The following is a 19,239-nucleotide window of genomic DNA, read 5'->3' as shown; positions in this document are numbered from 1 at the left end:
TGTACAGAAATCCCACGCAGTGCTATCAGCCCTGCCTAGTTCCGTTCTCACAGACTACAGAACACCTTCTTTTATATGTTGTCAATGAGAAGGTGAGGATGATCTATAGTTTAGCAGGGAAGAATGCAGACAGGCAGGGCCGTTTTTAAGGCAGGGCAAAAGGGGCAGCTGCCCTGTGCCCTGTCATTGTTGTGGGGCCCAAAATCAGCTGCCTCATACTTGCCAACTATCCTAGTTTAAATTCCCTTGTCCTTTGAAGTTTTAGTCCTGTGCTGTGTCCTAATATCTCAGTGTGAAGTGCTGGTACTAATACTGCCCAGCCCTGCCTTATTGTTGTGTAAAGATGACTCACTTGCATACCATATGTTTACATGTAAATAATAGACATTCATATGTAAATAGTGGTGGCATTCATAAGTAAATAGCTGTGGCTGATGGCATTGATATGTAAATAAAGGCGGCATATGTATATCATGCACCCGTGCATTGAGGAGATGATGTGCTGTAACCTCTAGCAACCAATCAGTGAGCAGTAATATTGTACAGTAATCTCTAGCAACCAATTAACAGGCAGAAATAATTTGCTGTAACCTCTAGCAACTAATCAATGAGCCAAAATGTGTGCTGTAACCTCTAGTAGCCAGTCAGTAAGCAGTAATTATATGCTGTAACCGCTGGCAAACAATCGCAACTGCTGCCTGATCGATATAGTAAACTAAGTCTAGCTGTTATTTATTGTATGTCTCAGAGCAGGTGGAGAATGAAATTGAATGGGGGGGCCCCAAGATAATGTTTGCCCAGGGTCCAATCAATATTAAAGATGGCCCTGCAGACAGGGCTGACAAAGTTGTTTTGAATTTTAAGCCAAGAAAGCCACCATTCTCATCTGCTTTTCTGCTCAATCGGGAAGTTAGCAGCTCACTGGATTTCTGTCAGATCGGCAGGAATTTTCTGTACTTAAGGCCCCTTTCACATGGGGCAGATCCATTTTGACGGCCTCCCCTTGCTCTGCTGAGCAGGTGGATGACAGGTCCATTTCCGCTCGCTGTGCTGAGACTTGCCTCTCAGAGCCCCGCTCTCCTCTATGGGGAGATCGGATGAAAACGGACCGCCTGTCCGTTTTTATCTGATCCCATCCAATCCGACCCACCAGACGGTAAATAAGATGGTAAATAGGATCACCATCCATCTGGATTTGGCGAACAGGATCAGATCAGATAGCGGCGGATGTCAGCGGACATGTGTCCGCTGACATCCACTGCTCCATAGGGGTGAATGGATAGACTGACAGGCGGACCTGATCCAACAAGCCGCGTGAAAGGGGCCTAAGAGACAGAACACAGTAAATTGTGCATGTGGGAAACTCAATGTGCATCTGTTCTGTGTGGATTACCCAGCATTCGCTCGTTCGTTTTTGGAATTGGTCACACAATGTAATAAAGCTCAAAACTCAAACACTTCATATTCCTGATATGTGCCTGCTGTACCTTGTATGAAAAAGTATTCTGTTCTCGTTGTATTGCTTCCTTTGTGTGAAATCCCTGGTGTTCCTGACAGTCCCTCTGCTTTCCTATTAAAAACTGACCACACTAAGCAGGTGATCTCACGGTGGTCAGTTTTCTAGCTGTCCTGGGAACTCAGCCTGCTCTCCTCCAATGATCAGACTTGTCCTGACATAGCCCCCTGTCACGTACCTTTAAGCAGAGCCCGGAGTGCAGGGAGTGGCCTCTCGTAGACCTCTGACTCGAGAGACCCTGGTAGTGGTGACAGGGGCTCAGGAGCACAGAGGGGCACAAGTGCCTGACTGGATAGCAGGTGGTAGAGGCAGAAGACCATTGAAGGAGGAGGTGTATTGTAGTCCGGTGTCTGAATGCAGGCAAAGGTGAGATAAGTTCCAGCAGACAGCAGAAGGGTTCCTGTAGTCCAGCAACGGCATACAAGTGATTGCAGGAAGTGACAAACAACGGAGGGGTATTGTAAACAAATCCAACAACGGATGCAGGTGCAATGGATAAGCGGAAGCGGAAGAGTCCAGTAGTCTGCGGCCAGAGGTAGAAGGCTACAAACGCAGAAGGAGTACAGCCAGATATTGCGGAGGACTGGGAGGTGTCCTGTAGTACAACAGCAAGCAACTTACAGTTGACGGATGGTGTAACAGTCCAGGTCAGGCACAGGCGGGCGGATCAGGTACAGAAACGGAATCCAGAAGAGTAGTCGGGTACAAGCCAAAGTCGGGGGGCAGGCAGCAAACAGCAGAGTCGGGAACAAGCCGGGTTCGATACGGATCAGGGTACAGGTACAGATACAGGTACAGGTTCAGGTTCAGATTCAGATACGGATCACCAGGACGCACAGGAACGCTGTTGATCAGGCAGCAAGGCAGTGAGGCATGGATCCAGTTTAAATAGCGCTATTGGCGCCAATTTGCATCAAACGGCCGCGCGCGCACCCGCGTGCGCGCTCCCGCGCACGCGCGCACGTGCACGCGCGCACCGCCGATCGCGGTAACGCTCCTGGAACTGGGCAAGAGATCTTCTGCGACTTTCGCCGCTCGGACGTCCGTGAGGAGGATCTTCCTGACATTGCCCCCCCCAATGGGCAGCCTCCGGATGCCCAACTGGGACATCTTACCTGGGTGAGATCTTTTAAATGCCAGAACCAACCTCTTGGCGTGGATGCCAGTCTCTGGTTCCCAGGAGTTCTCTTCTGGACCATACCCCTTCCACTTCACCAGATACTGTACCTGGTTGCGTCTCTTTCTGCAATCCAAAATTGCTTCTACTTCAAACTCCTCTTCACCATTAATAAGCACAGGTTCAGGAGGGCCCACGTTCCGATCGGTGAAGGGATCTTGGATTGAAGGTCTTAAGAGGGACACATGAAACACCGGGTGAATACGCAGCGATTCTGGTAATTTCAGCTCATAAGCCACATTGTTAATTTTCCTGGAAATTGGGAAAGGACCCACAAATTTTGGGCCCAGTTTTCTAGATGGGCATGTTAATTTTAGATTCAGAGTAGATAACCAAACCAAATCTCCGGGTTTTAGGTCGAGCTCCCCTCTCCTCTTTCTGTCAAAAACTGCTTTGTTGCGTTCTTGAGTTCTTGCCATCGTTTCTTGAAGCAACTTGTTATTGGTGCAGAAAAAGTCCAAAGTTTCTTGAACTGCTGGAACCGTGCATTCTGGGATATTGGCTGATAGGAACTGAGGGTGAAAACCATAGTTCGCAAAGAAGGGAGATTGATTAGTTGCAGAATGAACAGAGTTATTGTAGGAAAACTCGGCAAGTGGTAAAAGGGATACCCAATCATCTTGCGAAAAAGAAGAATAACACCGCAAATATTGCTCAAGGGTCTGGTTCGTTCGTTCGGTCTGGCCGTTGGTCTGGGGATGATAGGCAGACGAGAATGAAAGATCAATTTTCAAGGACTTACATAAAGCTCTCCAAAATTTTGATGTAAATTGTACCCCTCGGTCGGAAACAATGTTCGCAGGTATACCGTGGAGTCTTACAATCTCCTTAATGAAGATCCTTGCGGTCTCAGGGGCAGAAGGTGTACCCTTCATGGGCAGAAAGTGAGCCATTTTGGACAATCTGTCGACCACCACAAGGATAGTGGTGAAGCCTTCTGACGGAGGTAATTCTACAATAAAGTCTATGGAAATCATTTTCCAAGGCCTTTCCGGGATGGGGAGTGGTTTCAGCAACCCCCAGGCTTTGGTCTTGCTACTCTTGTTCTGGGTACAGGTAATGCAAGATTCAACATAAAGTTTACAGTCTCTTAGCAGCTGAGGCCACCAGAAGGTGCGTTGGAGAAGTTCGGCGGTCTTGTGTACCCCAAAATGACCGGCCAATTTGTGGTCGTGGCAAGACTTGAGAACAGCAACCCGTAGTTGTTGGGGCACGTAGATCTTGTTTTCATGCCATAACAAGTTATTGCTAGAGAGTAAGGTGGTGTTTGAGGGATGTGGAGCTGAAGATGAAGCCTGCTTAAGTTGGGATAGAAGATCTTCCTGGAGCATAAGGAAATTTCCGGGCGCAAGGATGGTGTCTGTGGGTTGAAGAACTTCGGGTTCGCTGAACATCCGGGATAGCGCGTCGGGTTTGGTGTTCTTTGATCCGGGCCTATAGGTTATGTGGAAGGAAAATCTTGTAAAGAACAGTGCCCATCTGGCCTGACGCGGCTTCAGCCTCTTAGCAGTCTTTAAATACTCTAAGTTCTTGTGGTCAGTGTATACCAGAATGGGATGGGCTGCTCCCTCCAGGAGATAGCGCCATTCCTCAAGTGCGGCTTTGATAGCGAGTAACTCCCTGTCCCCGACATCATAATTCTTTTCCGCTTCAGACAATTTACGTGAGAAAAACGCCACTGGGTGCAATAAAGCCTTTGGGCCCTGTCTCTGAGAAAGGACTGCTCCCACTGCAACTTCGGATGCATCCACCTCAAGGATGTAGGGTAGCGCAGAATTAGGATGCTTCAGGACAGATGCTGACACAAACTGTTCTTTAAGGGAAGAAAATGCGGCCTGTGCCTCCGGAGTCCACCGGAACTTGATACCTTGTCTCGTTAATCTGGTGATTGGAGCGATGATTGTAGAAAATCCCTTGATGAATTTTCGATAAAAATTCGCAAACCCAACAAAGCGTTGAATTCCTCTTTTATCAGTAGGGGCTGGCCAGTCCAGGATGGCCGAAACTTTTTGCGGATCCATCTTGATTCCATCCACCGAAATAATCAGCCCCAAAAACTGAATGCTGCGACGTTCAAACTCGCACTTCTCAGGTTTTGCGTACAAGCCGTGTTGGCGAAGCCGAGTGAGAACCTTCTTAACGTGTTCCCTGTGAGCTGGCAGAGAGGGGGAGAAAATTAAGATGTCGTCCAGATATACTAAAACAAACAGGTCGAGAAAATCTCTAAAGATATCATTCACAAAATGCTGGAAAGTCGCAGGAGCGTTGCATAGCCCAAAGGGCATTACGAGATATTCAAAATGTCCGAAGCGGGTGCGGAAGGCAGTCTTCCATTCGTCCCCGCTTCGGATACGGACCAAATTATAGGCTCCGCGAAGATCCAATTTTGTGAAGATACTAGCTGATCCAAGGCGCTGGAATAATTCGGGTACCAAAGGCAGTGGGTACCGGTTCTTGACTGTAACTTTATTTAAGTCCCGGTAGTCAACACAAGGGCGGAGAGAATGGTCCTTCTTTTCTACAAAAAAGATTCCTGCCCCAGCTGGGGACGTAGAAGGACGTATGAACCCCTTTTTCAGATTGTCATCAATGTAAGTCCTGAGAGTCTCCAATTCCACTTCTGTTAAGGGAAATATTCTCCCGAAAGGGATTTCGGCTCCGGGAAGGATCTCAATTGGGCAATCGTAGGGTCTATGAGGGGGAAGTGTTTCTGCCCCTTTCTTGCTGAACACGTCCAGGAAGTCATGGTAGGTCTCAGGAACGTGCTGGCGAGTCTCAACATCGGTCTCCATACACATTAAATGGGGTGAAACCTTAGTTGATTCTTGAAAGCAGTGTTGACGACAATAGGGGGAGAAAAAGAAAATGTTTCCGGTGGACCAGTCTATTTGCGGGTTGTGTGCCCGAAGCCAGGGCATACCCAGTATGATAGGGAAAAGGGGAGATTCAATAATGTCCAGGCAGAGTTGTTCCTGATGGTTACCGGAAATAGTAGCAGTCAAAGGACATGTCTCTTGTGTCACTGGTCCTGATTTGATAGCTGACCCATCGGCAAGGTGTACAGACAACCCTTTCGCCCTGGGCCGTAAGGGCACTTGGAACTTTTGGGCAAACGATAAGTCCATAAATCCACTGCACGCTCCAGAATCAACTATTGCGGGGACTTGAATGTTCCCTCCGGGTAGCTGAAGAGAGACGGGAACAGCCAGGTGAGTAGCATTACTAGGCACAGCAGGTAAAACAGGAGAAGATACAGAAGAATGCTTACGGAATTTGGCAGGACAGGATCTCACGTAATGTCCGGGTTCTCCACAGTAAAGACACAGATTTTTGAGCTGCCGGCGTTGTCGTTCCTCGGTGGTGAGCGTTGGTCTAAGTAAGCCCAGTTGCATGGGTTCAGGCGTGTCAGCAGCAGGATGTGCAGGGGGATTAGGTACACGGGGTAACATCCAGACTGGTCGGGACGGCCCGGCAGTGCGTTCTGTTCTCCGTTCTCTCAAGCGTCTGTCTATCTGGATGGAGAGGTTGATAAGGGCTGCAAGAGTTGCTGGAACACCCACCCGGGCCAATTCATCCTTTAGAGGTTCAGAGAGTCCCATGCGAAACTGGTATCGCAGAGCAGCATCGTTCCAGGTAGTATCGGAACTCCAGCGCCGAAATTCAGACGCATAGTCCTCTGCCGCTCTGCGGCCTTGCTGAAGAGAATATAAAGCTGCTTCCGCTGTGGCCGCCTGTTGAGGATCCTCATAGAGCAAACCCATGGCTTGAAAAAATGTATTCAGGTTATTAAGGCAGGCTTCCTTTTGCTCCAAAAGGCGGTGGGCCCAAGCCTGGGGCTCACCCAGTAGAAGGGAGATAACAAAACCCACCTTAGTGGATTCTAGAGAGAAAGTTCTGGGTTGAAGTGCAAAAAACAATTCACAGGCATTGCGAAAAGCTCTATACTTGCTGCGATTTCCCGAAAACCTCTCCGGAGTTGGGACCTTGGGTTCAGGGGGTAACATAACCACTGATGGCGCAGAAGAAGTTCCCGACACGGTAGGGCCTGTGGTAGATAAGACCTGGACACGCTCTTCCAATCGAGAATAGCCTTCTTGTAGAGATTTAACAGCCTGGGTAAGTCCAGCAAGATGACGGCATAAATCATCCATGGCCGAATCTCCCTGCGTGGGCTCAGACATGGCTGCCTGATACTGTCACGTACCTTTAAGCAGAGCCCGGAGTGCAGGGAGTGGCCTCTCGTAGACCTCTGACTCGAGAGACCCTGGTAGTGGTGACAGGGGCTCAGGAGCACAGAGGGGCACAAGTGCCTGACTGGATAGCAGGTGGTAGAGGCAGAAGACCGTTGAAGGAGGAGGTGTATTGTAGTCCGGTGTCTGAATGCAGGCAAAGGTGAGATAAGTTCCAGCAGACAGCAGAAGGGTTCCTGTAGTCCAGCAACGGCATACAAGTGATTGCAGGAAGTGACAAACAACGGAGGGGTATTGTAGTCCAACAACGGATGCAGGTGCAATGGATAAGCGGAAGCGGAAGAGTCCAGTAGTCTGCGGCCAGAGGTAGAAGGCTACAAACGCAGAAGGAGTACAGCCAGATATTGCGGAGGACTGGGAGGTGTCCTGTAGTACAACAGCAAGCAACTTACAGTTGACGGATGGTGTAACAGTCCAGGTCAGGCACAGGCGGGCGGATCAGGTACAGAAACGGAATCCAGAAGAGTAGTCGGGTACAAGCCAAAGTCGGGGGGCAGGCAGCAAACAGCAGAGTCGGGAACAAGCCGGGTTCGATACGGATCAGGGTACAGGTACAGATACAGGTACAGGTTCAGGTTCAGATTCAGATACGGATCACCAGGACGCACAGGAACGCTGTTGATCAGGCAGCAAGGCAGTGAGGCATGGATCCAGTTTAAATAGCGATATTGGCGCCAATTTGCGTCAAACGGCCGCGCGCGCACACGCGCACCGCCGATCGCGGTAACGCTCCTGGAACTGGGCAAGAGATCTTCTGCGACTTTCGCCGCTCGGACGTCCGTGAGGAGGATCTTCCTGACACCCCCGCTGAAGCTATTCACTGGGATGGTCAGTGTTCTGCTGCTTCTCCTCATCTCCTCTTATGCAGCTAAGAACAGAGGGAATGGGGAATGGCAATTTCTACCTACCTCACTTATATGCTTAACGATATATACCATAAGTGATTACAACCTTGTCTATATAAGAATCAACCATGTCTATATAAGAATGAAAATGGGGCTAAAATACAAAGATTTAATCCATTTATACAGAAAAGAAACAGAATAATCAGATATTACCAAATATAACGTAGATGATACAAATACAGTTTTGCCAATTGACAAAGATAATTTAAGTTACACACAAAGAAAGTTACACACAAGTTACACACAAAGAAAGGACAACAGTCGTGGAAATACAATACACAGACAGACCTTACATTACCATGCTTTCAGGGAGCCACACAGAGAGTAAAATCCAATGGGAGTTTTGATTTTATGTTCTTTCTCTACCCATCCCCACCAATCACAACAATTTACTACTTTCATTGGTTCAGAAGTGGCCTCAAATTCTGATTGGCTGCACCTGAAGCCTCTTTGGCTACCATGCTCAAGAATCTCCAGTGCCCCCCTGTCTACCATGTTTATGGTTGTTACGCAAGCAACCCTCTTTGATCGTAGAATAACCAGTTCCGAAATTAGCTTGCCAAAGACCCATGACCAGGTGGGGACACAACGTCTGATATGGTTCTCTACAAACAAAGAGGTAACTAACTTAGTTATCACCTGACAATTGAAGACACCAAACAGCTTTTAAGAAACAAGAAAAAAGAAGCCTTGTAAGCCATGCCCATATCTCATTATGATATCACAAAATATATAATGTACATCATCCTCCTGTAAAAACACACATTCATATATATATATGGGTATATATGCGACTTTTCTACAAATACTGATACATTTGTTCAGCAAATTTTTACAATTAAATCCTAATTGTTTAGTATTGCTGGATGCAAATTCATAGAACAAAACGGTGATGGTTGTAAAAAAATCTAAGATTATTTTTAAACTCACTATTCAGAATGCCTAGTTTCATGCACCCTCTCCTTCTACCATGCAACTTACAGAATGGCAAATGAAGTGGAAGAAATTGTTCGGTCAAATGGATCAGTTCCAGCAACAGTGGGTATCATAGACGGTAAAGTTCATATTGGGCTCCAGGAAGAAGAATTGAAGTTCCTGGCGACCACCAAAGGTTGCGTGAAAGTGTCAAGGAAAGACCTGCCATTCGTCCTCAGCCAGGTAATCCAGCTGCAAAGTCACACATGAAGTCATATGTATAGGAAGCTTAACAAATTCTGCTTTTTTGTTTTGGGATTGTACAGTTTGTTCATATTTTTTTGTTTTATACTGTATATAAAACAGATGAACTTGATCAATGTTTTGGTTTTTTTTTTTCTTAATGCTGCTTACTATGCTGCTTACTATGCTGCTTACTATGCTGTTTACTATCGCCTTAATAACATTGGTGCACTTAATGACAGCCCCAGTTAACCTGCATGCAGTATAGGTACAGCATAGTTTCGGCACAGGTTCATGGTAGATGTGGTTCAGATACTGTAAAGGTTTGATATAATGCGGTGTTGGGTTGGTATAGGTGCAGTCTAGGTTTGGAATAAGTGCAATATAGAGTGCAGTATGGGTACGTATGGATTGGGTACACTTGGTGTCCTGCTCTCAGTGGCTCAGTCTCTGTTAGCAGTATAAGCAATGGGCGAATAGCCCTCTCACCAGTCCCTGAGATGCTGCGGTGAGCTCTTGCTGTAAAAGGAAGGGGGGCCTCCCGGTCTCTCCCGAGAAGCCTTTGGCAATCAGCGGTGGAAAGCAGAGGGTGAGTGCAGTCTCCCTGTAGCCTTGGATTTTCCTTGTCTGGTCTCCCACTGGCAGGTGAATATCCAGACAAAGGTGCTCTCTAACTCCCTTGGTGCCAAGAGGAAAAACTTTCCCAGGCAGTTTAATAAAAATTATCCCTTCACTCTTTCTACTGCACAATGCATATTGGGATCTGTAGCGTCTGCCGTCTCAAACTACAACTCCCAGGATTCTCAGCACTATGCATAAAAGTCTATAGGCTTGTTTGGTTTTAGCTCCCCCCTGCTGTCCGGAGGAGAATGGTGCAGTATAACATCAGTATCTCAGCAGAGGGAGGGAAGAATAAAAGGCAATGTCTCCGTCTCCATATTACTGTAGCCCAGTACATGGCTACAGTTATATACAGTATGATCATCAGCAGCATATGATTTTACTATTGCTGCCTTTCTGCTTCTTTGATATTGGATGTTTGTATATATCAGATTCCTCTATTTGAAATTACCAGTCAAACCAGCAGAGGATTCACACTAATGATTTATTTGGTGTACTGGTAGGTTTAGATGCATTTATTTGTATTTAAATCGCTCATGTGCACTTCCTACATTGTCATTGTAGTGCTCCTCTCATTGTATATCTTACTTTTAAGGCTTCCTGGGTATTTTGGCGACCAGGATGTCACAGCCATACATAGACATGAATGGGTGAATGTGGCTCTACACACTGCTACATGTGTAAAGTGGTTCATGCACACAGACGTAATGTCCTGAACATAGGTAGTGTGCATTCTCAAAAGCAGAGGCGCATAACTGCTTACAGCCACATTCACCCATTCATGTTTACTGTACGCAGCACCGGGACATCCCAGGCACCAAATTATGAAGTGTGTTCATGCTATGTGGGCAAATGCACCCATATACTTGAGCCCTAGTAAAGCTTGTCATTTATTTTTATTTCTTTGCATATTATATGGTAGTGCAGGCATTTCTCAGTATAGAGAGTATAATATCTTTGCTGACATTTAAGACAAAGGGACAGCATCTGTGAAAAACCATCCCAGAACCACTTTGTAACGTCTTCTCCAGCACTCCCTCTGCCACTTCTTCTGTTGCAGCTGGCACCAATATACCCGATGTCAACTGGTGTCAGAGGGAGTCATGACTTCACCTCCTTATTTACATGGCAATGATGAAGTCTAGCATAGTTTTGTTGCAGAACCTGATTTCATGTATGGGCAGTGCACAAGAAAACTTTGAAATCACAACTGCTGTGGAGCAGCGGTCATTTTAGTTTAATACACTGAAAGGCAATTGAAGATGTTAGATCTAGGCAAGTGTCCTGCCTCGTCTCCCCCCCAGACATTATCTTATGCCGCGTACACACGAGCGGACTGTATGGCGTACTTAGTCCGTCATACAATCCGACGGACAATCCGTCATACTTTTGACTGAACGGACTTGACCACACACGGATGCACAAACAGTCCGTCGAAAGCTTGCGCGATGACGTGTACAGCACGTACGACGGGACTAGAAATAGGAAGTCCAATACACAGCAAAGCACCCTTCCGCCGTGTAAATCCTTTCTGGGCATGCGCCATTCTTAGTCCGTCGAACTAGCCTACTGACGAGCGGATTGTCCGCTGAAACCAAAGTACGACGGACAGAATTTCGAAAAATCCGAAATACTTAGTACGCCAGACTGCACGCTGAAAAAGTCCGCTGAAGCCCACACACGAGCGGACTGTCCGCTGAAATGTGTTTCGACGGACTAAGTACGCCATACAGTCCGCCCGTGTGTACGCGGCATTAGAAAGCAAGCATTTCAACTCAAAGTCTGATTTCTAATTTCTCAATTCTAATTTCAGTTGCTAAATGGCAATCCATTATATAGATAGATTTCATATAGAAAGATTATGTTAGCTGAAATAAAAACAATGGTATTATGACCTTTGAAGGAGCACATAAGTAAACAGTTTTTTGGTATACTTGTTCTCTTTTTTTATAAGATTTATAAACGTATATTCTAAAAAGAAAATTTATTTCCATAATTTATTTTATCAGGGTCTCTCAGGTGGGAGCACTGTGTCTGGGACGATGATCGCAGCCCACCACGCAGGGATCTCCGTGTTTGTGACCGGTGGAATAGGAGGAGTACACCGTGATGGAGAGAACAGTAAATACTTTGTTCATATTCATGTTATAGATACCAAAAGAGATCTTATGACACACACCTTATGACACGAAAAGTGTTTGCTTCACTTTATATCACGAACTTGGATAGAGAACATTCCTCAAGAAGCCATTATTTTTTTTCTGTTTAATTTTGCAGCATATTGCCATTTTTGTTGTTTAGTTTTCTCAATCATTTCTGTTCACAGTAACATCACAAGTTTCATTTTTTTTTTTACCTTTATGAGCTGCAAAAAAATGCAGTCTGGCAATGAGGCGTTAAGGAAGAAGGGAAACAAAATGAAAAACTTTTATTTCGCTTATCTTTATAGATATTAATATCAGAATGTCAACATTTTTAAACAAGTGGCAACCAGGCATTTATAGGAAGCTAAAATGAAGGCACGTGTATTTGTAGTAGCTATATTTAAAAATACAGTGTATTTTTGAATGTGGTAAAAGCTGTTTTTTTCCCCATAGTTCAGCATCAATGTAATCTCCTAATTGTTTCAGCCATGGATGTCAGTGCAGACTTGACTGAGCTCGGTAGAACACCAGTAGCTGTGATATCTGCTGGAGTGAAATCAATACTGGACATTGGCCGCACCCTGGAATATCTGGTAAGTGAAGCTTTGAAGCGTAGGCTAAATTTGCATGATTGGGTGAAATGGTGAAAGGTTGTCTCGGTAAAGCAATTCATGAGAACAGGGCCATGCTGGGGGTAAATGCTTTCCAAGGTGTCCATTTTTCCTGCTCAGTATGGCAACAGTTTTTCTGTGTATTTGAGAGTTCTGATTCTAGCAAAACTGAGACTTATGTACATAGGTCTGAGTCTTAGCACAGAAGATGAGACAGATTTTCAATCCATACAGACACACAGTAAAGCCTCATAAACACGATCAGAGAATTGTGTGATAACAGACTGTTGGCCTAAAATCCGACCGTTAGTACGTTCCATCAGACAATTAGAGAAAAGCTTGGAGATATGGGACTTTTAAAGGTACACACTAATAAAGTTAACACTACTATTACATAAAAGACTTAATTTATTTATAAGAAAAAGTTAATAAAAAGTAAAGATTACAGTGTTTCCTATTGTCATAAGTCTATACACACAACCTATCATTGGCAAACAAGAACTTCTGCAATCAAATACATAAAAATAAGCTGTCCAAATTTTTTGACATGTTTCGCTGATGTGGCTTATTCAGGAAAAGGACGTAAAGTATTTGTTCTAAATAAGAAGGAATATATTTCACTCTAAGTGTATATAACAAAAAGAAAAAGAACAAAATTAATATATTACAAATGGTAACAGCTGCATAATACACGCTTTTGCAAATATGTGGCTATACAGCTCACACAACAGGTGAATAGTGCCTGAAACAACCCCCCAAAATAGTACACATTCCCCCCTACCGCCAAAATAGAGGGCATGAGGATCGGTTCCAATCTCGGCTTTGGGATGTTGGTACTATATTAACATTAAACGTTCGGAACTAACCTTTATCCAATATTTTTTAATCCATCAGACAATTGTTGTGCAACTTTCCGCCAATAAATGTTGGATGGCAGGCTAGTAAATTTTCGTTGGGCAACGGTCTGTTTTCAGATTTTCCTGTCGTCTGTGCACAAGGCCGTCACACAAAAATTTAAAGTACAAACACGCATGCTCGGAATCAGTGCTCACCCAAAACGACATTAGCAGAAGGTGCCCAAATGGTGGTGCTCAAGAGCTGAAATTCCTAATAGTACGCCGCTACGTTCATGTTTGTTGGCCGACAATTGTGTACCGTTTGTATGCAAGGCAAGTTCCTGGCACACGCCCTTCGGACAATAGTCTGACGCTTTGTTGGCCAAAAATCTGATCGTGTATACAAGGCTTTAGGACGTGGTCAGGGGCAGGTTTTCTTTTTCTTGCAGTGCAACTTTTCACCAGAAGAGGGAGGAATTTATGAATGAGTCGGAACCTGTGCACTTGCCTGAAATGTTAAACAATCTTAGCCTTCTGAGGCCTTGTACACACGGTCGGAGAATCTGTCGGAATGAGTCTTATCGGACCGTGTCGTCAGATAATCCGACTGTGTGTGGTATGCATCGGACTGAGTCCGTCCGAATCTCCGTCCGACCCAATTTTCCAACATGTTGGAAATATTTCCCGACCAACTGGGCCGGACAGACCTAATCCGATCATGTGTAGAGCATTTTCATCGGACCAATTGCCACGCATGCTCAGATCAAATTCCTACATCAAAGCTATTGGCTACTAGCCTGAATGTAGTCCCATCGTAACAAAATTACGTCATCACGTTCTGAAAGATCGGATTTTTCGCCAACTTGGCCCGACCGTGTGTATGCAACAGTTTCGGACACAATCCATCGGACTAAATCTGACGGGCAAAATCCGACGGATTTGGTTGGCAAAATCTCCGACCATGTGTACGTGGGCTTAGTTAACTTCCAGGACACCTCTCTATGTAATAGAGATGAGAAAAGAGGGAAAGAGTTGTAGGCCAAATCAGGAGAGCAGTCTGGAGGGACAACACTGTTCTGCCATATAGTACAGTGAGTGAACTCTGTCACCCTACAACAGGAAGTGTTACTGGCAGGATCACCAGGTGAAAATAAAGGGAAAAAATCCTGTGAAACAAAAATATTGCAGCCACTACATGTAAGGATTGAAAAACAGATATATTACAGTACATTTTTGTTCTTGGGTTCAGAAAGGCTTTAAGCATATTTAATGCTATGCAACAAAATTGATAAATGTCTCTTAGCCCTTGTACACACGGTCGGAAATTCCAACGGAAAATGTCCGATCGGACCGTATTGTCGGATAATCCGACCGTGTGTGGGCTCCATCGGACTTTTTCCATCGGAATGTCCGACCAACAAAGTTTGAAAGCTGGATATAAAATTTTCCAACAACATGATCCCATTGGACTTTGTCCGATTGTGTGTAGAGAATTCCAATTGGACAAAGTGCCACGCATGCTCAGATCAAGTTACGAGACCAAAGCTATTGGCTACTAGCCTGAACGTAGTCCCGTCATAGCGAACGAACGTCATCACGTTCTGAACGATTGGATTTTCCAACAACTTTGTCTGACTGTGTGTATGCAACACCAGTTTCAGACAAAATCCATCGGAAATAATCTGACGGATTTTGTGGTCAGAATGTCCGACCGTGTGTACAAGGGCTTACTGTGCATAGATTTGGATTTACCATTTTTAAGGAGGACAACTGTGAATTTTAAAACAATCTAGGAATCACTCTTTGGTCCGCTTTTTGTAAATTTGCATCAAAGTAGATGAACTTTTAGTACAAGAAGATCTTAAAGCAGAACTCCCAGATTCAGTGTAATTGTTTCCTTGAGCCCCATACCCCTGGACAATTTATTTATTGTCCAGATTTATTTATCTTCAATTTCTAGATACCTTCCAGTCCCATTCTTCTCATTCCTGTGGTATGGCGGTGGACAAAGAGCAACGGTGATGCAGGGACTACATGTCCCAGAAATTTGTGCGGTAAAAGCTGTGGGTGTCACTGCTGTGGTCTTCGGGCCAATAATAAAGACCATTGGCTGCATCGGGGTGCATCAGTGCATGACCCCTGTAGTACTGAGAACTACAGGGGGATGGGCTTTAAAATGGTAGCTGGCTATGATAGTAAACAGCTGCTGAGTCTTAATGACATGCAGCATGCAGAGCATTGAGCTGCAGCACAGTTTAAAAAATCAAAACTGAAGTCCTGCTTTATTCTGCTTTTAAAATAAATGGTAAATTTCAATTTTGTTCCTTTGAATTTATTGGCAGGAAACAGAAGGGGTCTGTGTTTCCACTTTTGGGGATTCCAGAGACTTTCCGGCTTTTTTTACCACGCGCAGTGGCTTCCAGGCCCCATATAATGTCTGCAATGAGGAAGAAGCTGCAAGGTTGATTGGTAAGTCCAATCATTTCTATACACTCAAAAAACTTCACATTCTTTCTGTTACATGATGAAGACGGTGGTGTATCTAACAGGGATGGATTTTTCTCTTTACCCTGCTGTCCTACATATCATTGTGTCTGACCCCAGCAACAGTAAATTCTATAACACGATTTAAATAGTACTGGATGCTTTTTCTAAAGCTAATCGTGAGAACAGTTTCAAAATGACAGTATGAAAATATTTTCAAGGAACTATACCAACCACCTTACTGAGGTCAAGAATGAATAAATCATAAACAGGGAGATCCTTGCACTGCAGGTTTTCAATCACAGCTTCCTCTCCAGCAGTGACACCACTAAATCTCACTACAAATCTAGCAGTCAGAGGCAGCAGTGCTGTAGATCTCACTCTGTAGATATACAGCTATACGTGCTTAGCCACTGGAAGTGCATATAAAAACTAGATCTTTCTGGGAACTCCTGAGGCACAATGACCATTTCTAGATGTTCCTTATAATATACCAAATCTTCACTTTTTGATATCAAGTCCATTTGTTTTGCCTTTTTCTGGATCAAAACAACTGGTAAATTTGAGACATGCATCATTTGTAGGCCCCTTCCAGATGGGGATCAGCTCAGTGGGGAATCTATGAGCTGATCACCACTGAGCAGGCGGGTGGCTGGTCTGTGTCCACTCTACAGACACAGCCGCTCTCCTCTATGGGCAGTGGAATATAAATGCATCGACTGTCCGTTTACACCCGATAGCCATCCAAACCACTAGACAGATGGGGAACAAATACCAATCCTTCTGTTTTTCGTGGATCATGTCAGATTGGATGTCGGCGGGTGTAAATGGACACATGTCGGTTTAGATCCGCCACTACATACAGGACAATGGAGGGTCCAATAGGTCTGCCTAGAAAACTGATAGGTGGACCCGCTCAGTCCGCCAGTGTGAAAGGGGCCTTAAAACTATTTCACTTTGTAACACTTGATTTCAAAATGTACAAATTACTTATTTTGTTTGCAGTCAGCTACTAATATAATGTAGTTGAGCATTTTGGAGTGTCAAGAGAATTGGAAATTTACGTGAGGCTTGGCTAAGGAGAACAAGCAAAGTTTTTCCTTTTTATATAGTATTTGCACATTCTACACTTCTTTAGAGAGTTGATAGTACATATAAGAATCCCAGTTCCATTTTTAAAATAAATTAAAGCCAATGCCAGACAACAGGGTCAAGGGGTAATATGATTTTCTCCTATGATCGTTAGCTCCATCTAGTTGGCCATAATAGGTGAATAAACAAATACTGCATTATGGCTGCTACATGGAGCTGGCAATCATAGGAGATAATCATTAAAAACAATACAGCAAACATTCCTTGTGCCCATGTACGGTAAGTGCTTAAAACATCCACACGGTGAATGTTTTTTCCATAGAATCCAAAATATTTTCATTGCCTTTATATAGAGCAGGGAAGGACCATAAATTAAGTAACGTTTTTATTGCTCTCTCTGTCTGTAGAGATTTCCCAGAATTTCATGCCATGGTTGTCTAAAAGAACACTAAGTGAGAGGAAATCTTCCTTATAGGGACACAGGCTGTGATATCTATGGGGAACGCCATAAAAATCAAATATTGTCTAAATACAAGAGGCATGTGTATTTTTGCTTGAATGTTGGTGTGCTTTGGTTATTTCTTCCAGATATGCACAGTAATCTAGTGTAAGGCAGGCCATACATGGGTAGAATTTCGAAAGAATTTTCTTTAGAAAATTTTATCTAAGAATTTTCATTCAAATTTCTCACCATTAGTGGGCTGCAGCAAGAGACCATTTTTGTGCGGCCATTGAATTTAAGTAATCGGGCATGTTGGAAATTTTTAGAAAAACAAACAATTTTCTAATCAATGATGGGAGAATCGTGCGAGAAATGTAATCGAAAAAGAAATGCGCATGTGCAAGAAAAGAAGATTTCCAGCCACGAAAATTATTTTCTGTAGCAACATGAGGTGAAATTAAAGGCTTGGTTGGTCAAATTTCAAAATCAATGGTGGCACCATCAGATCACAAAAGGCACAAAATTTCTGATTTTCAAAAGAAAATTCTTTCTAAATTCGACCATGTATGGCCAGCCTTAATTGTTGCCTCTTTGCAAGAGCTTGCTGTATTATAGACCAGACACTGCTGCTCTCTCTCCTTGTGCATGGGGACTGGTCTTGTCTCTGCCCCCTCTTGTAGCTTTCTGCAGTCAGGCTGTGGTGGGTGGAGCCCGCAGCGTCCTTCCCACAGCTCTGCTTTCTGTACAGACTATACAGACTATGTACAGTACAGTGATGATGTCACTGCTAATTTTAAAAGGTCAAGGGTTTGTAAAGGCATTTTGTGCAAAGTGGATGCATATCCTCTGTGACTATTGAAGAATATATCTAAATGGAAGTTTTTGTGCTTGGCGTTCAACTTTAAAAGGCAACTGATTTGCAGTGGTTTGAGAATTAATACCCCAGCTAATGCATTTGTATGTCCTTCATCAGAAAATTGAACCATCTTTCTTTTGTCACCTGCTTGATGTCATATAACTGAATGTTTATTCAATACCTTCTACCTACAGATCGATCCCTAGAGCTCAGACTGGGCAGTGGCCTCCTCATTGCCGTTCCCATCCCTCCGGAGCATGCTACCTCTGGAGAGATAATAGAGGAAGCCATTCAGCAAGCACTGGAAGAAACCAGGTCCGTGTCATCCTGTGTTTCCTTTTTGATTTTTAAAATGCCACTACATCTAAAATGAGAATTTTGTCACAGACTGATACTGATGAGTAAAATAGTCGCTGCCTTCTTGCGTGACTTCAGACTTCCCCCGTCTCACTCATCCTGCTGGATTGTGTCTACTGTAAAATAGGTTGAATAAAAAAGGATTTAGTAGAGAGAACTGCACTCTTATAATGACCACACGGGTGGGCAGAGCTGGAAATGCTGGGTAGATTTGTCCTTGTCCTTGCTGGATAGATTTGCCTTTCCTATTGGGGTTTGGGACTTTTGTTACAGAAAGTGATGGGAAATCCAAAACTATGATTGTCATAGGAAAAGGAATTGGGGGGAACTCTTCCACAGGGAACAGCTGTCTAATGCCGCGTACACACAAGCGGACTGACCGACAGAAAAAATCAGACGGTAGCTTTTCATCATATATTCCGATCGTGTGTATGACCCATTGGACTTTTTACGTTGAAAATTCTGACGGACATAGTAATAGAACATGTTCTAAATATTTCCAAAGGAACCAATTCCTATCAGGAAAACCGCTCGTCTGTATGCTGTTCCGACGGACCAAAAACAACGCAAGCTCTAATGCAAGTACGAGACGGAAGCTATAGGCTACTGGCTATTGACACAACATATGCGCTTACCAGAGGGTAAGCGATACAGGGCCTGTAGTATTAAATCTGTGGCGTCAAATCAACCTCCAGACATCCATGGCAGGATTCAGCTGTGGTTAAAATGAGGACAAGCCAAATGACCCAAACTCAAAGGGCAGACCAGTAAGCAGCAATCACGATCCCAA

The 19,239-nt window shown here is 44.4% G+C and overlaps 1 protein-coding gene across 3 annotated transcripts in view; it reads left to right on the top strand.

Moving 5' to 3' along the window:
- LOC143960560 (uncharacterized) overlaps positions 1–19,239 on the top strand; it is a 91,210-nt gene that overhangs the window by 27,719 nt on the left and 44,252 nt on the right. For 2 of the 3 annotated variants that reach the window (XM_077469279.1, XM_077469277.1), the window contains 5 exons: positions 8,832–9,006; positions 11,637–11,748; positions 12,225–12,364; positions 15,561–15,687; positions 18,287–18,407. In XM_077469279.1, the coding sequence (XP_077325405.1) occupies positions 8,832–9,006; positions 11,637–11,748; positions 12,225–12,364; positions 15,561–15,687; positions 18,287–18,407 (675 nt within the window). The remainder of the gene's footprint in view (positions 1–8,831; positions 9,007–11,636; positions 11,749–12,224; positions 12,365–15,560; positions 15,688–18,286; positions 18,408–19,239) is intronic. The other variant, XM_077469278.1, reaches the window with a different exon arrangement.

Source organism: Lithobates pipiens, unplaced genomic scaffold, assembly GCF_037356315.1.
Source record: "Lithobates pipiens isolate NorthernLeopardFrog02 unplaced genomic scaffold, aLitPip1_a1.2 Scaffold_8, whole genome shotgun sequence".
NCBI lineage: Eukaryota > Metazoa > Chordata > Amphibia > Anura > Ranidae > Lithobates > Lithobates pipiens.
Note: the sequence above shows the minus strand (reverse complement) of the source record. Positions and strands in the feature narration are given on the sequence as shown.